This window comes from Sturnus vulgaris, chromosome 3 (assembly GCF_052056855.1).
Source record: "Sturnus vulgaris isolate bStuVul1 chromosome 3, bStuVul1.hap1, whole genome shotgun sequence".
In the NCBI taxonomy this organism is placed as follows: Eukaryota; Metazoa; Chordata; class Aves; order Passeriformes; family Sturnidae; genus Sturnus; species Sturnus vulgaris.
Genome location: NC_142245.1, coordinates 51,034,285 through 51,059,313, shown reverse-complemented (window position 1 = coordinate 51,059,313; position 25,029 = coordinate 51,034,285). Strand labels below are relative to the sequence as shown.

General features: G+C 37.1%; 1 protein-coding gene across 3 annotated transcripts in view; it reads right to left on the bottom strand.

Moving 5' to 3' along the window:
* Window positions 1-25,029, bottom strand: part of PDE7B (phosphodiesterase 7B) — a 167,756-nt gene that overhangs the window by 142,499 nt on the left and 228 nt on the right. For 2 of the 3 annotated variants that reach the window (XM_088161604.1, XM_014879037.2), the window contains exon 2: window positions 24,763-24,877. In XM_088161604.1, coding sequence (XP_088017730.1) covers window positions 24,763-24,783 — 21 coding nt within the window. In that variant the 5' untranslated portion in view covers window positions 24,784-24,877. Of the gene's footprint in view, window positions 1-24,762; window positions 25,009-25,029 lie in introns of those variants that run through there. The other variant, XM_014879038.2, reaches the window with a different exon arrangement.

Genomic DNA, 25,029 nt, shown 5'->3' with positions numbered 1-25,029 from the left:
CTGCCTGAGTCAGAATCCTATCCTTCATCCTATCACCTGCATTTGTCCCTTCCACCACTTCACTCAGCTGTCGTTCTGTCAGTTCTCAAGGAGACCTTAGGCACAAGGCTGGGCAGTCCAGGTGTAACAGGGAGTGCAGTGCTGGGCATCTCTCCTACTCTACACTGCCTTTCAAACAGCATGTGCTGAACAGAAAGGATGACAAGATGGACCTCATCCCTTGGCAGAAGGTATGTTAACAGGAGAAAACATGCCATTTCTAACAGAGAAACTGGTCATGATGAAAGACATTTAAAACTTCTGAAAAATCAGTTTAGGAAATGCGACTCAGTTTTCACTATTTCAAGGAGAAGCTTACCTGCCAATGTACTCAATGCTGTTACAGTTCCAAATGTGAGTGCAAAACCTTTGTATGCTGCAAGAAGTTGATGCTTCAGCTTCTTGTTTACTTGCTATCATCTTTTATGCCTCATTCAATGACAGATCATTTCTAAATGATGGAGATGCAAAATTACATAGAACAAACAGGTTCCTCAAAACCTTCATGCTACTCTCCCACCATGTTATTTAAGTCTTAAAGTAAGTAAAGATTATGCCGTATTATAATTCTATTTTGAACTGGCTAAGTGGCATGTAAGACATTGTTTCCTCTTAGTTATAGATGGACTGTTCTGAAATAGTACATTAGGATCTCACTGGATAAATGGAGAAGAGAAGGGCAATGAAATAATTTGTTGTTGTTGTTGTCGTTACTAATTTTTTTGATGTGATGCTTAGGGACATGGTTTAGTGGTGGACTTGGCTGTGCCGGGTAAATGGCTGGACTCAGTCCTAAAGGTCTTTACCAAATTAAATGATTCTATGGTTCTTTGATGCTGAGCTCCAAGCTTTTGCCCAAAATATGTTGGGTACCTATTAATGGCATAGGCAGCTGAGGACATCATGAAGGGCAGTACAGATGCTCTGTTGTTGAGCAGACCCAGTCCTGCACAGTTAATGGCAATCAGCTCCAGCACGGCTAAGGATGGGCTGGCAGGAAAGAGCCACCCTTGGCTGCAGCATGTGTTTTATCTTGAGATATCCAGAAACAAAACAAATTCTGCAACACCTCTTCCCATTAAATTTGCCTTCCAATTAAAGACTGTGGTGATACATAACAAAGATCCTTCTCAGGAATTTTTTCCAGCTCTCTGCTTGATTTTCAGCAGAAAAGATATGTTTCTCTGTCAAACAAACACGTGTTCCTAGATTATTCCACCTTGTTCTGTGTTATAGCTTTTCCTTGTGTATAAGTGCAGGAACTTTTCTTGTTTCCACAGAGCTATGTCTACTTCATTACTAAGTCTCTCTGTGACACTTAAAGATGTGCAGTACCTGACTTTCTGTTCCTGTGTCCGAGTTCCGTGTCCCTTTACTCTGCCACAAACAATAAAGTTGACATTTATCTTCAACTGAGAAGAGCAAAGTACCTTTAATGTATATTTAAGGCTGCCAGCCACACTGATTGACACAGTGGGCTGTCAGAAGCATTAACTTACACATCAAAAGGTGTACATTTATTCTGTTAGTTTAATCTCCAGTGGGGCAAGTGCTACAGAACATGAATCCTTTATGCTTGCCAGGACCTTGCAAATCAATACTAACCTTCTGTGATCTGCTGCTTTGAGGTGGGAGAGTTCATAAAGCTGTACTCAGTCTAAATCCACAATGGACACTTTGGAGGTTACCTTAGCTAGGCATACAGCATTAATAAAATCAAGGAGGTGTTTTCATTGGCATCTGAAGAAACATTGCCTGCCACTCTTTCTAAAGGGTTTCTTTACTTCTCCAGAAATATCAAACTGGAAGAACTTTAGGGAGCATCCTACCGGAACTGAAAATATTTTAATAACATATTATTATCGGAGCTCTTCAACAACTAATGCAGACCACATATACTTTTTCCCCTTGATACAACAATTTCTTTTTTTGTAAGAAATAAACCTCTCAGATTTGAGGAAAGGAACGATTTCTTCAGTTGAAATAAAAGCACAGTAGCCTGTGAGATGTGATTTTGAACTTGACTTATAAGTACAGTACAGCACTGAGTATAATAGCTAGAAAGGGTGAAAAGTCCAACCATCCCCTAGGGTCATTAGGTGCTTAGGCAGCAGCAATGGACGAACTAATTAAATAAAAGTGAATTAGACTGGAGCCCTTCTTGGAAAACTACTTGGCTAATGACTTTGATGAGAAAATGTCAACATATATTTTCAAAGTGTTTCCAGATTATACAATAAGGTGCTAATAGAAAATCCTATTACCTTGAGAAATTTCTAGACCAGCTCTTCACTGGGCAAAGACAGCATACAAGAACCCATTGTTGTGACTTCCAAGCTCAGAACAAAGCTTGGGTGCAAGTATTTTCAGATTTTTTTTTTGGCACAATTTTAAAAAGATAATATACAAACATTGGTACTCATTCATAGCACACAATTCTGATTATGCAGTCTTTTTCCTAATTAATGTATACAACTAGGCAACATAGGAAGAAGATAATCTTATTAAAAGAATCATGAAGATGGAAGATTTCAGTAAAACTCTACCTGGATTTGCATGAATGGTTCTTTTTGCAGGATCCCGTCTTCCATTTGCAGCATGCATGATCAAAGTATGGGAGCTGTATTATCTTTAGCCCTCTAAACTAAACAGCACACACTTTCTCTCAGTAAGATCTTAGATTCTAATTAATTCCCACACATTAAAGGAAAAAAAAGTAAGTATTGTGTGCAAACACTGTGTGTATATGTATGTGTGGGAGGTATTTTGCAATGTAGATGCAGCTGTTGCTTTGTGAGCTGCAGCTAGTAAAACTAGAATTATGAGCTGAAGGTGTCCACTTTCAGGTTCCCCTTGTGGCATTAAGAGGCCCCCATACATTTTTGATCCTGCTATCAACAAATATCTTCGCAGCCTCCCGAAAATTACTTTTGGCTTTGTCTGAAGGTCATTTCCATGCAAGATGAGGAGCTATTCTGTTGGCTACAGTGGAAACACTGATACTGCTACCTTGCTGTATGGCATCCATAATAGATAGAAACACTTTTCTTAAGTTTGGGTTTTTTCCTTTAAAAATGCAGGAACCTCTCTTCCTTTTTCCACTTAAAAAATTTAAACAGTACAAAGCATTTAAAAGGAAAGAACTCCAATTGTCAATTTACATCAGTTAAAACAAAAAATCCCCACACTCTCTTCTGAGTCTGTATTTGAGAAAAAAAAAATCAAACTTCAACCTGCTGACTTTCTCCCACTGAACCTCTGCCTGGTTTATCAGGTGACAATGCTGAGGATCATTTGGTTCCTGCTGCTCTCACAGAGTTCCTGGGTTATGCCTCCTAATTAAGAGATAGATTGTTACTTTCTTCATAAAGATGCAAATATGTGCCAATAAGGATTTCAAGATGAGAAACATCAGCTTTACAAATGGATCAAACATATTGTTTAAAGTGAGTTATGAATTTCATATGAATTTCACTTACAGGGCCCAAGTAAAAACTCAATGAAAATCGTGTTTTAACAGATAAATATTAAAATAATACAAGTAATTTAGAAATCTAAATTCCAGGCATTAAAAATCAGGAAAATGAGACTAGATTATGCTCAGATTTGGGAACCGGGATTATTTGTCATCTGTGAAGATTATGCCTCTTGAATTTTAGAAGGATTCAGCTTTGATTCACATTTTACAAATCAATTTATACTATTGATATAACCTTTGAACATGACCTGTCTCAGGAAGCAATAAGCCAGGTAAAAATTTACTACTTACATAGTTAATAAATGGAAGAGGAAGTAGGAGAACAACAATTTCACAATAAAAAGCAGGAAGACAAAGGAATTTTGCCTGTCTTGCAAGCAAAATATGAAGGTAAAAATACTGAACAATAAATTTGAATTTAAAAATATGCTTTCATACAGTGCAAAAGGAGGATAAATTATTAAATGTAGAACTACTAAAGACACCAAGGAGATGCAGGCATGGGCAGCAAACATGTACTGATTACGTTGTATAAGTATTTGTTATACAGAATGAGAATACACGGTACTGGCTCACATTTGAAGTGTCTAGGGTAGCAGACATAAAACAAGGGTATCAAACCTGCAGCTCTTAAGTAGCTAGTAAACTGTAAACTGTGTATAAATCATCCACATTCTCAAAGAACTCTCAAGCACACAAAGGTACAAGAGGCTGAAATAATTAATTTTGACACAACGAGAGACCATGACGCCCCATCAGACAAAGTTCTTGTTCCTATTTAAGGCTGATCACATCTTAGTTGGTCACAGGATATCCTGAGTTGGAAGGGACTTATGAGGATCATCGAAATCCAGCTTCAAGTATAACTGTATAACTACAAGGCATATAAATGCAAAGCTTCAGACACTGTCAAGCACTCAAGACATTTTGTCAGAGATCCTTTCTCCTGCCCTCCTGCAAGTCTTATTTTAAACAAACAGTGATATTGAAACATGAGGAATGGAAGAATACAACAAAGCTGGTAAGATCTTACGGGCCCAAACAGTAGATAAAGGGCTCATTTGTTTTTGCATGAGCACTTCTTTTTACATGGAAATTGAAAAATGCCATATGGCCACCATCACTGTTAATGCAGTCTCATGTGGCAAATGTAGTGGGTGTGCCTCGCATAAAATGCTATTACTAGGTTGAGCAAATATGATAAAGAACAATATTTACATGCCATTTACAAATTACAACTATTAGGAAGAAGCAATATAAACACTTAGCAAGCATTTTTTTCCTACCAGGAACCTATGAGAAGCGCTCAGACAAGAGAATTGATACAAAGTTTATTGCAGCTGAAGAGAAACTTCCCATGCATTTTATTGGGCTTTGGATCTGCACTAAAATCACAAGCAGCTTTGCAGATGACAATAAGAACATTATACTAAAGAACAAGATAATAAATAAAGAACTAAAAATTACTAACTTGAAAACTACAAAATGCATTTACTTGTTATGGAATGATTTTGTCTATTTTGCATCATCACTGTCTACTTCTTCTGTCTCTGGCAAACAAAGGAGACACTGTTTTACTATACATCACATGCAGATTTCTCCACGTCAATAACTAATCAGGAGCCAAATAAGAGTTTACAAACGTATTATAATTTTAAAATCTTCAATATGACAAACACAGCTATGCAAGGACAAATATAAGTAGTATATATAAAAGTGCATTATATTATTACATGTAGAGTGTATATAAAAGTGTTTTACAGCTCTAGTATTAAAAGTCTGGCACATTAAGAACTAGTAAGCCTCTTACTGCTATTGTCATGTATGACATCAAATATTCACTGAATTAACTTTTCTCAACCTAATATAACTCTAGGCCTGCTGCTACTGAAAAGTAGAAAAATGAAGAAAAGCAAATTCTGTCATAGATATGTGTGAAGAGCTTTGATCAACCTTTAGAACATTATGAGTTTGTCAAACAAAGTCTTCACAAAACTAGCATCCAACTAATATGTTGACTATTTCAGAAAACTCTATTTACATAGAACCTTGTGCAAACAATACAGCCTTTTCTGTTCATTCATTATTCTGTAACTAGAATATGCAGTCACACTTGGAAGGTTCAACTAGATTATTGCTAAAAACACTCTGTAAAAACTTGGATAGGAGATGTAAGCAAGCCATGTATCTTTTTAACAAAATCTCAGTTTATGCTGATAATCACATCATTAGGTTTCAATGCATGAAGTTGCAATGTATGCCCATGTGAAATTAAAATTTCAGCAAACTATGCATACAGACACCATACAAATTGAAACACATCCACTTCCACTATATTGAATGCAATTTTGGTTGCTAAGCAGGAAAGAACCATGTTTAGATATTCCAATTGGCTGCATCCTCTAACCATTACAAATAAAAGATACTCCTGAAATTCAGCACCAAAATCAAGGTAATTATTGCCAGCAGGTAGCCAAGAATTGGCAAATGCAATTTATCCATACCTTGCAATGAAGATTAAGAAGTAAGCTAAGCAGTCAGTCCATCCCCTAGGTACGTGATTTCTTTCAGAGGTTTCAGGTAGGTATATTTCTAGTGTATTGCTGCCAAAATGACTAAGCCACAACACCACAGTGTTGAAATACCACCTTCTGAAAAATTCCACAGGCCTATTTGTTCTGCATTCAGATTCTCTATTTCTTATGTTGGTAAGAAATTTCTTTGCTGACTAGTTACACTGAAGTTAAAGAGGTTCCTAACAATGGGAATAAGCACAGTGTAACAATCAGCTTTAGAAAGAGACTGTCTTAAAAGACAAATCATTTTTACCTGAGAAAAGAACAAATCCAACTCAGTTATACTGAGGTAATAGATACAGAGCTCCACATTAATGGAGTGAAAAATAATTTTGTTGAAAGATTCTTTGCCATTTCTTGATCAAGATGAACCACATGGATGATTATATTAATCAAACAGGGCAGACTGGGACATGTCAGGAGATTTAATAAGTTCTGCAGAGTTTTGGTTCTTACCGCTGTGCTAGTTCCTCATGGTTATTGTGATATTCCAACTCTGCTGTAGTTCACAGGAGATTTATTACAGAGCTCATTACATTCATTTGATACACTTTAATTAAAATATTAATTAAAGATAACTGTAACAAGGGACCTGGGATATATTGTGTGAGATCAGATTCACAGAATGACATGTTGCTTCTCATCTTCAAATGCAGACTCTTAAGCAGGGCTACCACACAGAAGCAGGCTCTCTACTTTATCTGTTGATGATAGGGACAAAACACTGGGTTTTTCAAGGTTGTTTCTAAACTCAGAATTGTTTGGGATTTATGCGTTACTTGTAGTAAATTTCCATTTGTTTTGATTGAGAGTCCTATAAATTTTCAGGGATGTAACTACCTGAATTATAAATTATGATTCATTAATAGTTATAAAAACCCTTGCGGTACTAGGCTTTTAGAGCAGAGAACACACAGCCGATGCTTTTACATAACCCTGTCCCTCTAATACAAGCTATTAATCAGTGGGTTCAGAAATATTTTCCCTTCTGAATAAATCTAGCAAACACAGGCAGCAGATATGCTCAAAAAAATTAGAAGTTGTAAAGGTAAATTATGTGCAAATTACAATGTGGCTTCCCTGTGGATTTCACAGTCTTTGGAAGAGATACAAGTACCAGCGCCTGGGCATGTACACACACATGCATATACATAAACAAAATCAGGCCTTCAAATTACCTGTAGTAGCAATTATTTGGAACATCACAAGAAATGGGACTCTTATTCATCTTCTGAAAGCATAAATACTGACTAAAAGCATATGTTATATTTGAAACATTTACTATTGTGTTCCTTTTGAACTTGAATAGTACACTAATGGATGTGCCAGAAAAATATCAAAGCATAGATGACCTAGAATGCCCAGTGCCAAAAGGGTACATTATTGAATGTGAATTAATGGATAAAATGTTCTGAAAGATAATTTGACCTGATTAATAAAAGCAGGAACAGACATAATCCAGAATATACTCAAAATATTCTGAAAAGATAATGGAAACAAATTATCTGCATTGTTTTGCTGAAGAGGCAAAAGTACTAATTTCTAAACTTGAAAAAATTTTTTAGCTTGTACCTCCCTGCTACAGAAAACTTGTTAATAGAGGGATGCTCCTTCTGTCTTCTCCCCAGATGGTACTACTGGCATTTACACTTCCAGCTGGTGTCTGCTGGCAGTGCTACCACAGCTGTGGGGCTTGGCACTCTGCCAGCCTTATGTGTGCCATGCTTGGAGTCACCAAAAGGTTGGGGATGGAAGGGACCTCTGGAGATTGCCTGGTGCACAGTCTGTCTCTCTCTGATACACTCCATCGTACACAGTGACACAACCATCTATACACAGTGACAAGATCTTTTCCAAGCCTTCTCTTCTCCAGGCTGAACAGTCTTCTAGCTTTCTTGTCCTCTCCATGCATGACAGATCCTCCCAGTCCTTATTCATCTTTGTGGTGCTTCACTGAACTCACTCCAGGAACTCCATGCCTTTCTGACACTGGGGAGCCCAGAACTGTGCAGTGCTCCAGATGTGTGTTCACAGCATAGATTGTTAATAAACTGTGAACCTCTAAAGATCTCAGTAGAAGTTGCAGTCATTAAGGAATGTGAATTAAGAAGACCTACAAAGTTTTTTTTAGATTGAATCAAGACTGATTCAAAGGTAGGCTAACCATTTAACTTAGCAAGCATGCATCAAAAAACCCAAAAACCTCTAGTGAAAGTATAGTTTGAATTCCCAAAAAATAAAAAAATGCTTTTGCTCTGAAGCATATATAAAGGACATCTACCTCACTGAAAAAAATTTTCGTCTGAAAATGTTCCATACTTCATTAGCTCATTTTCACATATAAAAAATTTAGATATCAGTTTATGCAACAATTAAGCTGTGCAAATATCAAATCTTACTTTTATATGCTTGTACTGCTTCTTCTCTTTCATTTGCTATACTTAATATTTGTTTCCAATTAAATGACCAAAGCAGTGCCTTTCTCTCTGTGTCACCTTGATTACACAGCAGCTAGAGCAATGGAGATGGCAGAGAGAAACGGGATAGTTGCAATGCAAGTAAATACATAGGGAGCAAAAGCAGGGGAAAAGTGAAAAAAATATTCTCTTCATTCTGCTCTGTCTTTGCCTTTGCATTTTAAAGTAAAGCTAGACTTTGCTATGATACCCTGAAATAATTTAGAAATCTTTGACAACATTGGGTGTTAAAAAAAGAAAAATCTGCTTTGTCACAATAGAAAAATTCACTGGCCTAAAAAAGCATTGATCTGTTACTTTATTTTACATATTGATATAGGATAGAGTCAGTTTAGCTGTCAAATAGTTCTGTATGTCAGAATTAAGCAGTCCAGTGTTTAATCAGATTTCTAGAAATGGGCAATATTGATTTATTCACATAAAGATCGAAAATTTCTATTTACATCTTGATACCATACTTCTTGGTGCTGGTCAAAAACTCCTTCCTGATCCTATGGAATACAAATTCATACAAATATGGATATACTACCCTTACCTTTTCCAAACACCATACATGTATCACAGCTTCCTTCTCACTCCTTTCCAGTAGCAAACATGCCTTCAGATACTTAGAATTTCTATTCTCTTCTGCTAGTTCTCAAGTCCATCCTTCACTTAAAAGAAGACTATTTTAAAAGAAGGCAAAAAATCCCCAAAAGCTTGTTCACAGTAAGAACAGCTTCCACACCTTAAAAATAATGAATCAAACGAAGCAAGAAGAAAACACCCTCTGTAAACTTGAATAGCATAGGGAAGCCTTGTGGCTTTGCAATAGATGGCTCCTGTGGATTGGTCTTATAACAAACTGTGGTCGTTTGACACTTGTATTCAAATTAAGAGAGTGCTCCTAAATAGCTACAGGAAATGCTAATTTGACATGGCTATGACGCATACAGAAAATCAGAGGTAGCAAGACCTTATGTTATTATTACATCTGATTTTTGTAAGTTGTTTACACTCTGTTCTTGAAAAACAGCACTTTTCTACATGTTGTACTAGAAAAAGATATTATGGATCAGTAACTTTTTTCTTGTAGTATTGAACCTATGCCTAGTGCTGTTTGTTTTTACAAGAGTTATTCTCAGTTCATTCATGTAAAAATTCCCATATGCATTCTAAATTATCTTCTGCTGTAAGTAACAAATCCATTTATAAAGATTTAATAAGGAGATCTCTAAGTAGGTCTGGAAGGCTAGCCTAGTTAATCATAATATTGACTTGAATAAATATACATTTCAAATTACGGTATTTTTATATTGCTATAAATCTTCTTACAGATAGCTTCAACCAATTTTTAGAAAACCTTATATTTTAGGGAAGAAAATTGTTTCAAAGTGTTATCATGAAATGAAAGGAGTATATAATTTTTTTCCTTATTTAAAACAAAGAAAATTAAGATTGTGGCCTGTGATTTTCTTCATGTAAGTATTAAGGATCAGTATCGAAGGATCAAGTATGAGTCAAATCCTAGTGAGTTTGAATTAAGATGAATCGTCAGTACAGTCTGAGTTAATAGCCCACTTCAGTTTTTTTATATTCACCCCTGCTATTTAATTTATTTATTCCTTTCTCCATCCTCGTTTCAGAGAATGTTAATCTCTGACATTATTCAGCAAACAATGCTCTTTAAACTGACCACTCTAACTGACTAGGACAGGACATGTCACATCAGGAAAACCCCAAAAAACCTCCCAATAACACCAGGCAGACAGCTGATAAGGAGCAGTGACATACTCTGGCACATCAGACCTCAGCCACCCATCAGTGTGATGGGCAGAGCAGCTCCCAGGAACAGCCAGCCAGGGCAAACAAAGGTCACCAATGGCACCATTTGGGGATCCTGGTGACATTCCACCCACCCCATGAGGCACAGCCAGGCAGACCATGCACCAAGAAATGGTCTGGAGGCAGGCAAATCAGGCAGCACACTTGATTCACCATCAGCTTTCAGGATCCTGTAGAAGACATAGCTAAAGAGCTCTGTCGGCTAAACTTCCATCAGGCAGAAGTACAACCAAAACTTCACTGTGAAATGGAATTGTGGAAACTGATCTGCCATTTCTTTTTTGGCAACATATATACATGTATATGCATATTTAATCTGTGCATTTTTGGCTTCTTGATAGGACATTTCTGATTATGAAGAACAGCAAATTTTGCTGTGCAAAAAAAAGCTGCTGCTTGTCTGCTTTTGGAACATACAGTGATAGTAACTTCTAGGCTGAAATCAGACTCTTAAAATATTAAAACAGCAAAGGCTAGGAGAAGTCTGAAAGTACAACTATCCAAATCTTACTAAGCAACTGGTTTGTTTCTTGGGAGTTAAAACTATTCCCTAGCATTTAGATTATGCTGTGTCAAACTGCATCTTTTACCAGGACTTCCTACATCATGGGGTGATATTACAAGAAAAATGCACAGGTAATATTCCAACGTGGCTGGTATGAGTGGAGGTACAAGGAAAGGGAAAATAAAGAATTAGACAGACCGCAATGCCCAAAGGCCTCGTGCATTGTTTGTTGTCAAACACTAATAGTCTAGTTTGATGTTTCTTGGAGTGATGTAAAACACGTGGTAACCTTTGCCCATTCCTTACTCTGGAATTCCCATGTACCAAATGCCACCGAGGCAGAGCAGCTTCCCTGGGATGGCTGCCAGCACTCTGAGCACAGCTTGCTGAAAATAAACCTGGTGCCAAGAAGATGCAAAGGGTAATCACTTAAAGGGAAAGATGCCATCAGAGGATTAAGTACAAAATGACTACAGCAACAGAGAGAGGGGAATATACATCTTTAAAGTCAGAACCAAATGACAATTTCAGAACAACTACTACATTTCCTAGGGCTTATTTCATTAGTTACAATAATTTCAGGTGCCCGTAGGCAAGTTTATTTTAAATCTGTACTGATTTCTTCAGAATGATTAGGAACCTGGAATCTAGACAAGGGCCTGATTTGCTGATGTGCTAGTGACAAGACAATGTCTGCCAAGTGCATAATTCTGCCAAATTAATTTATTTATGCACAAATACTTGTTTGGAGATATGGCAAAAGCTTTGTAATCCCAGAAACTGTTAAATATTTGGCTCTTCAAAGTAAAATGCAGTAGAGATTAGCTGCCAGAATATTAACACAGAACTTAGTTAAAACATATAAACCAGCAAGGCCTGGTTGATAAAACAGGAGAACAGGATTTTTCTTATTATTAGACTCAAATATAAGCTGAATCTTAAAATTAGAAACAATACTAATTTCTTTATGTCACATAGCCCTCTTCCATACATAGAAGATTACCATGAAATCAAGCAGTCTTCTTCTTTCATGTATAAAAAGAAAATTTGATTTATGTCTATCAAGTTTTCTGTACTGTGCAGTTTTTCAGGATACCTTGACAGATTAAGTATCGTCACAGACATGATCTTTCACCTTATGAGTTTGTGTTAGATCTTAATTTCTTTTTCATATTTGTATTTAATAACTCACAAACAATTAACAGCTGAAATCTTTCATAGTGATATATAAGAATATAGAAATACTTCAAATCTATAGATATATTCTGCCAGTTTTCCAAAGCAATCATTGACTAAATATCATACAGACTTCCTAAAAATGATTTAGTAATTGAGAAATCAATTGTTGGTACTGTGTAGTGGTATTGTCAAGACCTGCAGAGACGTTGGCTCTTCCTCAGTATTTAAACACTCCTAGATGCAAAGCTATTCATATAATTAAATACATGGTTAAAGATCTAAAACATTCAAAATATTTAAAATCACGGTTACCCATATGTAAAAAAACCAAATCAAACGAACATATTATTGCTCTTGTGAAACACATTATTTGCAGGTAATGCCATAATGGCTTTTATTTCACGTATTAAATAAAATTGAAAATTTTATGTATCAAATCAAATAAAAAATTGATTTCACATATCAAATCAAATAGCAAATTCTCAAAAACTGTGTGAACGGTCCAGATAATTGCATGCAATGGGATGATACAGGGTGAACCATTGAGTTTAAAAAACATTCTGCAGTAAATAAACAGTATTCTTCATTGTTTCTTGCTCCTAAAGGGCAAATCTTTAAGTTTCCAGCAGTCTTCTCAGGTTTTTTTCTGTTTTGTCCCTCATCCTCAAGGGTGAATACTAATACTTTACAGTACTCTATAAATTATGACTGTGGTATCTGTTATACTTGATTTGTAGTCTCAATTACTCTCTTTTAAACATGTGATGATTTCTCTGAAAAATAGAGAGAAATATTTCTTGCACTTGGAAAGGGAAGTGTTGAGGAATGATAATCTTCAGTTTCTTAGCAGCTTATTTTGAAATTTCACAGAGATGTCTCCTATACAATCTTTATCCTCATGCTGGAGACAGCTTTTATGTCACCATAGACATGCAGCCCACCACCGTAAAGAAATCTGTGTAAAGCTGGACCCAAGCCCCCTGATGTCTGACAGATTAAATTTTTTTTATGAACAACTTGTGTAAAAATACTGGGGGGGGGTCAAAAGATCAAGACTTGATGGGAACAAGGAGAAACAATTCTGATATAGACTTAGTATCAGCAATTTTATAGCAGTGATGACATTGACTTAATATCAGCAATTTTAGAGTCAGTATCAGATAGAGAAAGGTGCATTATTACAGATGTTTAAGATAGCAAGATACAGTGCAATTCCTGCCCCCCCATCATTATCTGTATCCACCCTTTTCCACTTCTCCCTCCTCCACTCTTTCACTCCCTATCCGCCCCCACCCTGCCTGCACAATGGGAAGCAGAGTCAGGGCTTGGGGTCAGAGACCACAGATTCACTCTGGGAGACTCTGCTCGCAGCCTGAGCTGTGCCCAGTGGTGCTGAGGAAAGCTGCACTCTTAGCAGAGCTATGGGATCACTCGATTTGGCATTCTCTGCTGTGGGGGTGCCTATAGGAACAGAGCTGCAGGGTATGTGAGGTTTCCACCCTGCCTGATGAAACAAGTCTGTGCTTCGGGTTCAGAGAGAGATGGGTACAGTTTGTACTCAGGGTGCATACAGTAGGTGAACTAACACTTCGTTTTTATTTCTTTAAATAATAAAAATAAAATAGATACACGAATTCATTCTATCCTCAGTTCAAGAACTCCCAATCCCTACTACACAGAGAAATTTACCATAACCAATTATTTATTTTATGAAATGGCAAATTTCCATAGTAGAAAACTCTGTCAACATAAACTGCTTAAACAAATGTTTGATTGTTCTGCAGTCAAATAACTGGATTCAGAGACAAAGAATAGAAAGCCTAAGTATTGTGTTTAAACACTAAATGATCTCTGAGTTAATAAAAATATTTTCTGAGTTAGAAAATATGGAATGACAAAAGCTTGAATCTCCAACTTTTAAAACATTTATCCACAGAGAGGGAAGCCATTTCCAGAAAGTAGTCTTTAATCCATCTGCATTTCTACCTGTGGGGGATGCAGGTATCTTACTTAAATGACTGTTACTGATGTGACTTACATTTTACATACAATATATTCATATTTTCTGCTGCTACTGCAACACACTTTGCAACATAGAGCAAGAGCCTTAAATAATCTCTTAGCTCAATACAATTTTTCCTAGGCTAGCATTTCATTTGGTATGAGTCTGAACATGATATCATGTTCCTATTTGGGATACAGAGTCTCTGATACCATATCTGCTTGCCTTTCTCTCTTTCACTCTCTTATCAGTCACAATCTGAAATGCTTCTGACATCTTCTGATAGATGAGGCTATACCTTCCTCTGAAGCCTGCCCACAGCAGGGTGCATCGACTGCCTGTAACTGCTCACAGATCAGGGCAGCGTACTTGCAATGGTTCACAATCAGAGGAAAAAAGATTATTTTTCCTTTGATATTTCAATTTTTTAAAATAAGTTAGATAGGAGAGCCTTAATCCATAAATGTAGTAAGAAGATAATTTTTTAGAAGTAGCAAGCAGCTGCTGTGAATGTATAAAATATGGACAGAAGGGTCACGCTTTTCAAAATGAGTTTCCCAAAACATTTTAAAGAAGTGGGTAAGTTTGAAAATTCTGAATCCAGCCCTTAAAAGAATCTTCATATAAAGTAAAAGTGTTGGGGTGACCAAGTGAAACTAAAACTCTTTCTATGTCTCTATCTGTAAAACTAACAATGGTAAAGCCTCTCTTAAAAACCCCAGTTTTTGCTTTATTCATCAGTGTGTTCAGAAACATCCTCTTTTTTCATTAACACAGCTTTTTATACTACTCTGAGAACAGTGGATGCCATTACATGCATGAAATATAAAAAATATCTTATAATTTCTTATACTATATATGGTAATGTCACAACTTAGGCTGACACAATTTCATATCTGCCTGGGCTAAAACTAAGGCCATTTCCTTTACATAACTAACTTTCCAATGTGCAGAAGAACAGATTACCCAGAGAGATTGTGGAGTCTCCCACGCCAGAGATATTACAGAACTGTCTGGGTGCAATCCTGTGCCATGTGCTCTGGGATGACCCTGCTTCAGCCAGGAGGATGGACCAGATGACCACTGTGGTCCCTTCCAACCTGACCCATTCTGTGATTCCATGAGCTCCTCTTCCAGCTCTAAGGAACTGCAGGAATTGCCAGAGGTTCACAGGCAAGATGCAGAGGGACATTAATTAGCAAACAACCTGTGTGCTCAGCAAGTACTTGACTCTGAAAAGCAGTGATGGCAATTTAAGGGACCAAAATTATAGCACTACTGGTGACTTAATAGAAACATCTGGTGCGGGGCTGACTCTTTATAAAAGCTTTTCTGTTCTGCTTGTCACTGAAATCTACAGTATCCTGTATCTCAGAATCACCCTATCGTCCTCTATGTTGCACTTTATTTGTTGCCAGTGAGGACAAATAGGTAGTGTGTCAAATATGAGGGTAAAATATGTTGAATCTCATGCCCCAAGAAGAACCACAAGAGCAGCTCTGTTGACGGTGTTATTAATATTTGATGTTTTAATGTAAATTAGCTAAACCAATTTTTTCTCTCTGCTGCACTCAAGTGGCACTTCTCTGCAGAACTCATTGGTATCACAATTTGGTTCCCAGTTTGCTACGGAGACTGACTTACTATTGTTACTTTATAAATTAATTAATGTCTTGTATACTTGCAACATGGACAAGAACTCCCTGGTTCAAAGGCATTAGATTTGCTTGTTTTGAACTTAATAAAGTGTAAAACAGTTTAGGTAATGAAGAAGCTGTTAACATCAGATCGTGACTAATTCTCTGTCTGCTACTAGGAGAAAGAGCATTATTTCCCATGCCAGAACCTATAAATCAGTGTGGTGAAAATATCATTTTAAGACAAATGTTCTCAGGAGAAAATAAGGGTTGCAGATTCACAAAGGAGAAATGCCCTTTTAATATAGTATTTCAGGAAATGTTTCTAGAAATTGAGGAATTGCCTCAGAGGCTTCCAAAATTCTCCTAAAGCCAGAGCTGAAGAAGTTCAACTCTCAAAGTATTGTCAAAAGATGACAATTAAAGTGTGGCTAGAAAGCACTGAGACCTCTCTGCTAATTATTTTCTAAGTCTTACACATCAGAACCTTTTGAGACATTTTAGGAATTGGTTTGCTTATTGGCAAACTAATTTTCATCAGCTATCATAAAAAGGTGCAATACCAAGCACAAATTGACATTGAATGATTTTAGCTTTATTTTTTGTGAAATGTGAGAGTTTTCACTAAAACTTAGAAAATAGCAGAAGTCAACTCGAGATTATTCACATTAGTAGTAAAAATGATTAAACTTTTAATAAATTATTTTCCAAGTGGTGCTCTAAAACCATGAACACCAATTTAAAAATTCTAAGATAGTGATACCAAGCTGCAGTGGCATATCAGGTGGTCCAGATTACTGTGACATTGCCCCCAAAGAGCCTTTCTAATCAGCTGACATATTGAAACATTATAATCCTCCCTTTGTCATATTATTGGATTTGAAACAATATTTGCTATGGTGCTTATGCAAAAAATAAAAACTCAAGCAGAATCCCAAACTCCTTTGTTCTGATAGAGAAGCCCTGAAGACTTTTTGAATCTGGGGAGGGATGAGAATAAGAATAAGAATAAGAATAAGAATAAGAATAAGAATAAGAATAGGAATAAGAATAAGAATAAGAATAAGAATAAGAATAAGAATAAGAATAAGAATAAGAATAAGAATAATATACCTGTAGTGCATATGGAAACCTCTTCTTAAAGCAAATGTTTCACAGTTTAAAAAAAAAGTGAACTCTACAAGCAAATTTTCATGCAGAAATAATCTATTTGGTACTATAGGGATCCTATAAATAAAGTATGGATTGCTGATTTTTCTCCCACTTATTTGAAAATAAGAAGCAGAAGTAGAACTAAGTCTATTGGTAGGAGAGTGAGAAGAGGATTGTTGAAATATTTGGAAATTAAAGGTTTCAGTGATCTCTGAGCTTTCATTTCAGGCGCTATAAAATAAAAACTAAAATGGTCACTGGATGGTCACCAGAACTTCACAGAATCATCAGAGTTGGAAGAGATCTTGCAGATCATGTAGTCCAACCATCTGTCTCTCACCTTAGCCAAGGAGCAGGCACCCAAACCAAACAATGTCCCTGTACCCCTCACTCCTCACAAGTGAGATGGACATTCTGTAGTAGCAGCAACTTTTTCTTCTCCCTCTGTAAAATATATTTGAGCTTTCTTTTTAAAAACAACTATTCATTGGTACAAAATTTGTTCAGAAGGAGGTGCTCGTTTGAAGAAAACACCCATCAGGAAAGCTTCTTAGATTCAGGACAGAACTCCTGGAGTGCAGGTAAGTGTCTGCCTGAAACTACCTTTATGTGCCCCTTCATCAGTGTAGAAGCTCGAGTTCCACGCTGGGGCTAAAGGTGGGGAGTGGACTGTGGGTCACCTCTTGGAGGCCCCATGAAGACAAAGCTCAACCCTTAGTGGACACTGCAGTGGCAATCCACCTCAGGAAAGTTGACAGAAGCAGAAGAGGAACTTGAATCTTTTCTTTCACACCTTCTTGAAAGCATTAACAACAGGCTATTGGCTATCTGAGGTAAAAAGTGAAAACATTTCCCAGGCAACCTCTAATGCACAGCAATTTCTCAGATCCAGCCATTTCATTTAGAGACTAAAGTGAATTTTAGCTTTTTAGAAAGCCTGGCCATTTCTAACAGCTTTGATGATGATATATAGGATGAACTTCATTCAATGTTCTCATGTTGCACTGGTGTTTGTTACCATACTATTACAGAGGTTATACTTTGGTAGTGGATACGATTGCTATAGTTATAGTTTCATGGTTCAAAGAGACAAGATGTTACAATCCTACTGCATGAAAATTTTCTTGTGATACAGCACAGTACATGTTGGTTCCTAAACAAAATTACTATTTTCCTGTTATTCCTCAGCTTTTAAAAATATTATTTACATGGCTGTGTCCTCAAAACAGATCATGGTCTGCTCTGAAAACGAGCAACATCAGCCCCTTCTATATTACAAATACATAAAGTTTTGCAGATGCTAGCACATAAGCTAAAAATTAAATGTAGGGATCTGATTCCAAATAAAATCTGGTAAACATTTATTTTCTGTGAGAAAGGAAAGGGGGGGAGCAGGTTAGAGTGTGATGGAAGGAAAAGAATGCATCACAGCTTCTGTGGAACCAGGAAAACAGCCCTGTGGCACCACAGTGCTGAGGAAGCTGTGGAAAACTGGTACAAAACAGGTCTGACGCAAGGTTAATGAACCTAAAATTGGATCTAACCATTGAAGAGAAGGAATGCATTTTAGTCCTGAAAGCTCAGTGAGTCTAATCTTTCAAAGGTATAAACTGATGGAGTCCTATTGAACTCAGTGGAATCATGACATTTTACACTCTTATACAGAACCTCAATTTGAGTCTTGTTTTTATCTTTTAGTTGTTCTGCTTTTCAAAGCAGTCCTAGTAAAACAAACCAACTGTGCACTGGAGGAGTTTGCTTGGTGAAGAAATGCATTCCAGTTGTATCTTTCTAGCTGATATCAACAGTTTGCTCAAGAAAAATATTTTTTAATGAGACATTTTATTTAGTATTGTAAGAGCATTTCCAAGCATTTTTTAATAACTGTACTCAGATGGGCTACACCAGAAAGCAACTTGCTGTTGTGCAAGTTCTTCTTTATTAATCAGGACTAATTATTGTTTTCCTGACTGTCCTACAGTCTTCTAAGGACCATATTGATTAAACTGAGATAAATGGCCTAATTACATTTATGATGGCCATTCTGATGCTACTTGAACATTGTTATTAATAGATACTCAGATGTTATGGCAGTGTGTAAAACAAAAATGACTCTGCGTAAGTCAGACAGAGCCAAGTCATACTCCCAACATTTGAAATAGAAAGGGCCCTAGAAAACAGCCTGTTTCAACATGGTTTTCAGCTAAAATGAAGCCAGAAGTTTGCTTTCTCCATGAAAGTGTCGTGCACCTGTTTTCATCTCTCTCTGGGTGTCTGTGTGAGGTCTTCTCCATCACAGCAGCCTGGTACGCACCAAGCCCTCATTCAGTCTAACCCTCCCAGAGGTTTAAAGCCAAGTGGGAAGTTAAGGAAAAGGCAAACCCAAATTTCAGGTGTTGCCCATTTTCAGTGTACTTCAGCGTGCAGCTGCATACCTGTTCCTCTACAGAATTATGAAGCAGATTATGTCCTCTGGGGCTGTGCAAGCAGAGGTCCCAGCTGTCACTCTATACCAGGATCACTGCATAAAGGGAAAACAGCTACACCCTTTGGATGACAGCTGCATTTCTGAGAAAGTACTGAGGTGTTTCATGTCAATATGTGTTTGCTTGCACAGCAACCACATGGGGATCCACACCTCTTCTACCAAGAGATGAATCCTTGCACACTTGATGGTAAATCTGCCACCTCATATTAGGAGAAGCCCCAGATCCTAGCCAGTCTTTACATGCCCTATAGGAAGTGTGTAAAGTTGTGTACAGGGAAAGAGAAGGAATAAGAACATGAGCATACATATCCTTTCTTTCAGGAGTAATAAAGGGCAATTGCCAGCAGGATCATTAGTTCCTGTGATCACACAGCAGATCAATACCGTCCTCTGGGAGTTTTCTAGTTAAGTTGATATTTCTTAATTTCATTTTTACACATGTGTATTTCTCTAAGCCATTCTTCAGCTGCTGCATATTCAGTCAAAACATGCCTACCTCCTTAATTTTTGAAAGGTAATGACCATCCTTTTCAAAACACATTTCCTACATACAGATGGGTTTGTATCACAGACTCTGCTGTGAACAACCATGCAGAAAATTGTTTACAGATCCTGATAGCGGTTGCCCCACAACTGTGTTTTTATGCCACCACGGCAATTAGCTAAACTTAATTTGACAGGAGATTCTCTGCTCTTCTTTTCAAAACTTTACACTGCCAGCCTTAACACACACCATAGTGAGATATTAGTTGGTGCGTTTTCTCATACCAGAAATTTTTGTGGGTAACTAGTACAAACCTACCAGCTACAGAAAAAAACCGCCTCTGCAACTGCTTCTTCTAAATATTTGTTTCTGCTTTTTAAAAAATAACCTGCTTAAAGAGAAGTAAATCTTGCGGCTTGTGTCTGAGGGCAATTCTTCTTTAGCTAAAAATGTAACAAATTTTTCTCTGTGTGTGACTGGAAGAATCCTAACTGTTCATGCCCACCTATTAAGAGGAAGAGGTCATCAGCTATGTTTATCCATCCAGGCAACGCGGATGTCTTATTTGGCTGGGCAGCAAGCTAGCAGAAGAATATCATATGCCACCGCAAGACTATGTGACTTAAATAAGTAGCTAAACTGAGTTCTTATCCATCCGCACTCACAGCTCCTACTGGGAGAAAGAACAGAATAAAAAAACACAACTCAATAGGACCATTTCATTAATTTAGTTTCTCTCGTTTGACACAGTTTACATGGTCAAATGATAGCCCTAGACTTTCCACTTTTCAAAGAACAGGACAAGTGACAAATATGTATCAAAATTACTGCATCAATGGACTGATGATACCACACAATTCAATGTGTGCAAAAGAAATGCTTAATTCATTCGACTGCTGGGTTTTGAGAATTCTCTCTGTCACAAACTTTTCACTTACAGTGTTGTCACTGAAGTCTCACCTCTGCGAATACACCCTGTTCTATCTGATCTGGCTCTGATTTGTTAATTTTCTACTTTAAAACTGGAGGCTTTAAAACAGATAGCCATCACTAGTGCAGACCTGAGCGCTGAGAACCCTTGCAATATATCTTCTGATATCCCACTGAATCCCACAGTCTGTTAGAGGATAACAGAAACAACAGGGTTCAGAGCTTCAAATACTGTTTTCAAATGCAGTGTTTTTGGAATGGCATTGTAGTAAGAATAATAGAAAAAATTAAATTTAACAGTTCTCCACAGCTCCTAGGATGATACAGAATTCTTTTTGCAAAAAAAAAACCTTACAGAAGTTGACTTTGCATTTTCAAATTATGTTAATTAGTTAAACAAATCGTCTTAAATAAAAAAAATGCATTCTATCTCTCTAGTGTTTATACAAAGCTAATATTTCAGATCTGGAAAACAGCTACTGCTGTCAGAAGGCATGTTATTTGGTTTCTACTCATTTACTGTGAAACGCAAAAGGTTACTAGCAACCTGTGCATATGCAATCTGATTGCATATGTGGTACCTGGCACTGTGACCCATCTTCTCAGCATCATCCATCTTTAGGTGCCAAAACTGATGCACCTTGAGGTGGCCAGAGAGAGAAAAAGCATCAGATCTCCTGAAATTCTTTTGTACACTTAGGCTGCATCTGTGTCCCAATGTCATCAGGGTATAAACTCTAAATAACATCAATTCTACACCCTAAAGCTTGTGACTGGAAAGTGCAAATTTCACACTAAATGTAAAGCCAATGTTTCACTGGAAGTGTAAGAACTGATGCCCCTGCAAGAGTAAGCCAGTTTGCTGGCTGAGGAACAAGAAAGATGAATTTCATAGTTCTGACATCTTCTACCCAATATGGATGTGAGAGGAGGAATACTGAACCATCATTTCTCTACAAAAGACTTGATTTTGTTCTGGCAGCTAGTAGGACTGCAGCTGTCCCTTTCACTTTCACCCTGTGACAAGCACATGGAATGTTGTAATAATTTCAAGCATGAAAATGGAGTAACAATGTGATGATGAACAACACTGACTAGCTAAGAATTCCTATTTACATTTACATACATTTCCTATTTACATCTTCCTGGCTGCACCAAACAACTTGTTTTTTCTGTTAGCCCAGAAACCAAAACGAATCTCATCAAGAGCTTTTGGCCATATATCTACTTTGATCTGAGGAGAGATTAAGTCTCAAATATTTCTTATGATTAAATAGAGATGTGTCAGGTTTTACTCTATTGACAGTATTGGCTTGGCTAGTAGCTGGCATTTTGCTTCATACAGTTTCTATAAAAGAAACTGACCAGTACAAGAGCAGTTTTTTGCCTGAGATTGGAAAACTACAAGAAAACCATACATGTGTAATAGAATACCAATTTTCAGATAATTTCTCATTAAAATATGCTTTAGCTATTGGTAGAAGAACTGTGTGATGAGTGAAGAGGAATTACATATGATCAAGGGTCTCAAATACACATCATACTTGCAATGAAGACATCGAAAAATCAGTCTGCTACCATGACTTACCTAGAGGTCTGGTAAGGGCAAGCAGAGGGCTCAGTTTCAGAAGGGAAAAGGACACAAACAGGGAGAAAGGGGAGCTGCTGTTATAATGATATATTTATATAATATTTTACACAATTAAACATTTTAAAATTTTAAAAAGTGATCTGCAGTATATTGGATTAAGCTCAGCAGAGTTTGCCTTGCTCTGATGGAATCACTGGAACTTCACTGGTGACAGCTCCTGTCCACCCTATAGAAATAAATTCAGAAGAAGCAACCATTCATAGCCCATGAAATATACAGTGCAATATACAGTTTTTTGAGACCATGTGAGTGCAAATCAGTCAGTAAGTGTTTCATCCACTGCAGAATTGTATTTTTTCTAGATGCTGAATTGAGATTGTTCAGAGGAAACACTGCAGATAAACTTTTCTTACTAAACCAGCAAAACTTACTTCCTCAGTCCACTGAAGTCCACTTACCATATTTTCTATTAGTACCACCACTAGTAGTTGCCATGGAACACAGATGCACAACATGCAGATACACAGCTTAAAAACAAAGCTTTTCTAAAAACTTTTTATCAAAAGAAGTCAATAATTTAATTCCCAGAAATTATTATAAGCAAATATCTTACAGATTGTCTTTTGGAAACTTGGATATACTCATATACTTACAGGATTTTTCCTTACAGAACAGGTTATAGTCTCTACAGTCTGAGACACACTCTTAGTTAAATTTACAAATTAATCATCTAACCAACACGATAATTGCCTTTCTGAACCTGAGCCCAAGAGAAGTAGCACTTTAGTTTTTGAAAACAGCTGGCAGTTCACATAGTAAGAATTTGGGGAGGGCCAAGGAAGAGAGAATGACACGGAGATTACAGAATAACAGTTCACCCAACTAAGCTTGACTTTGGGCTGTTGGATGATATGAGAAAATATCTTCCAGCATCTTCAAAGAGATGGGGAACTACAGAGCTTATCTGTGACAAACCTCTTTGTTTCTGCAGTCATCAGTGAAGATACAGCAAAGGAAATGGAGGAGCTGCAGTTATGCATTTGCAATACACAAAGTCCTTGTTTTCCCACTAGGCACTGCAGAATAGCAATTGTCCATTCACAGCACATAGCACATCCTCTGCATTTCAGAGCTAATATTTTTGCAGTCCTTAAGCTAGCATGCTTCAGCCTAGTGGAGTTAATTTTTTTAACCCTGTGGGGTGCACTGCAGGAGATAGGTGTGCTCATGGTCTGTTCCTTGTTAGAGGCATAGTTTTTTCAGGTACAATTTTCAAAGTTAAACTGAAATATTTTCAAATTGCGGAGGTTTTATATCTACAACAAGATTTCAAACAGAGCTATAAAAAGTCTCTTTCCACAAATCGGAAAAATATAAAGACTGCTGGTCATTTAACATACCTGTATATTAATCCAATTAACAACAGAAATCTCTTGGCTGCAGTTATTTTTAAGGCTGCTTGTACACACACACAAGCTCTGACAAGTGGCTCTTCCTCTTACAATTTAGAATCACGCTCTTGCAAACAATGTTAGTTTGATGGTAGCAGTTGCTTTCATTTACTGCAGCACACACTGCCCACTGTGATGCTGCAATACTCATTCAAGGCAGATCACTGGCTCAAACATGAATTGAAGCTATATGCTATCAAACAGATACCAGCTTACATCACTTCAACTCCAGAGCAAATTTCCACTTTTCTCTGTTTAGGTAGCAAAAGCTGGTGAGAACTGGTGTTGATATAAGACAACCAGCTCTCTCCCCTCCCAGTGGGTATCTGCTTCTTAGTCAAAGCTCAGGCTGCTTCTTAATTTTGAACTTCTGAACCCAAAGCAAGTAAAGTAATCTAAGCATGATTAAAAAACAAAACAAAATAAAACAAAACAACAAAAAAACCCACTACATGTACTCCTAAAAATGAGGCCGATATTCTTTTCTACTTGACCTGTTTATTTCCAACTCTTCCTCCCTCTGCTCTAACTCTCAGAAAACTCACAGCCCCCTCAGGATAGGAACAAGTTTCTGTTTTCTTCTCCCTTTATCTAAGCCAGACAAGTCCCAGGTCTCCTCTCCTGCCACAGAGCAGTAGGAAAACATACAGAAAAATCAATCACACTTTCCCCAGTGGGGTCAGAAAGGACTACCACAAGAGATTCTTTTTGCAGTCTTCTGCAATCATCAAATGGTTAAATCCACATAAGTTAGAATTTTCATCTAGTTTGAATAAACAGAAAAAGGGAGGAAATTCAAAAAACGGTTGCTGTAGTAACAATCACCAGTAAAAATCTTTTCCAGTAAATAATAGTATTATCTCCCTCTCCCCCTCACAATTTTAGTTCCCCTTCAAAAAAGAAAAAAAAAAAAAAATCATGCTGGCTCTTTTAGATTTGCTGTACATACCTCAACCATTAAACAAGACATTTAACCATAGTGGCAGTTCTGTGACCTTTGAATGCCGTGAAATCTCTAAGCGGTGCAGCTTGTTCATGAAGACTTGTACTGCAGAATCCAGCAACTGCATCCAGGATTGGGAACAGAAATAAGTAACGACAGCAGAACAAAAAAAAAATTATAATAATAACTAAAAATTAAAATTAAAAAAAAATTAAAGAGGAGGGGAAAAGGGGAAAAAAAAAAAAAAAAAAAAAAAAGAGGAAAGGAGAGCTC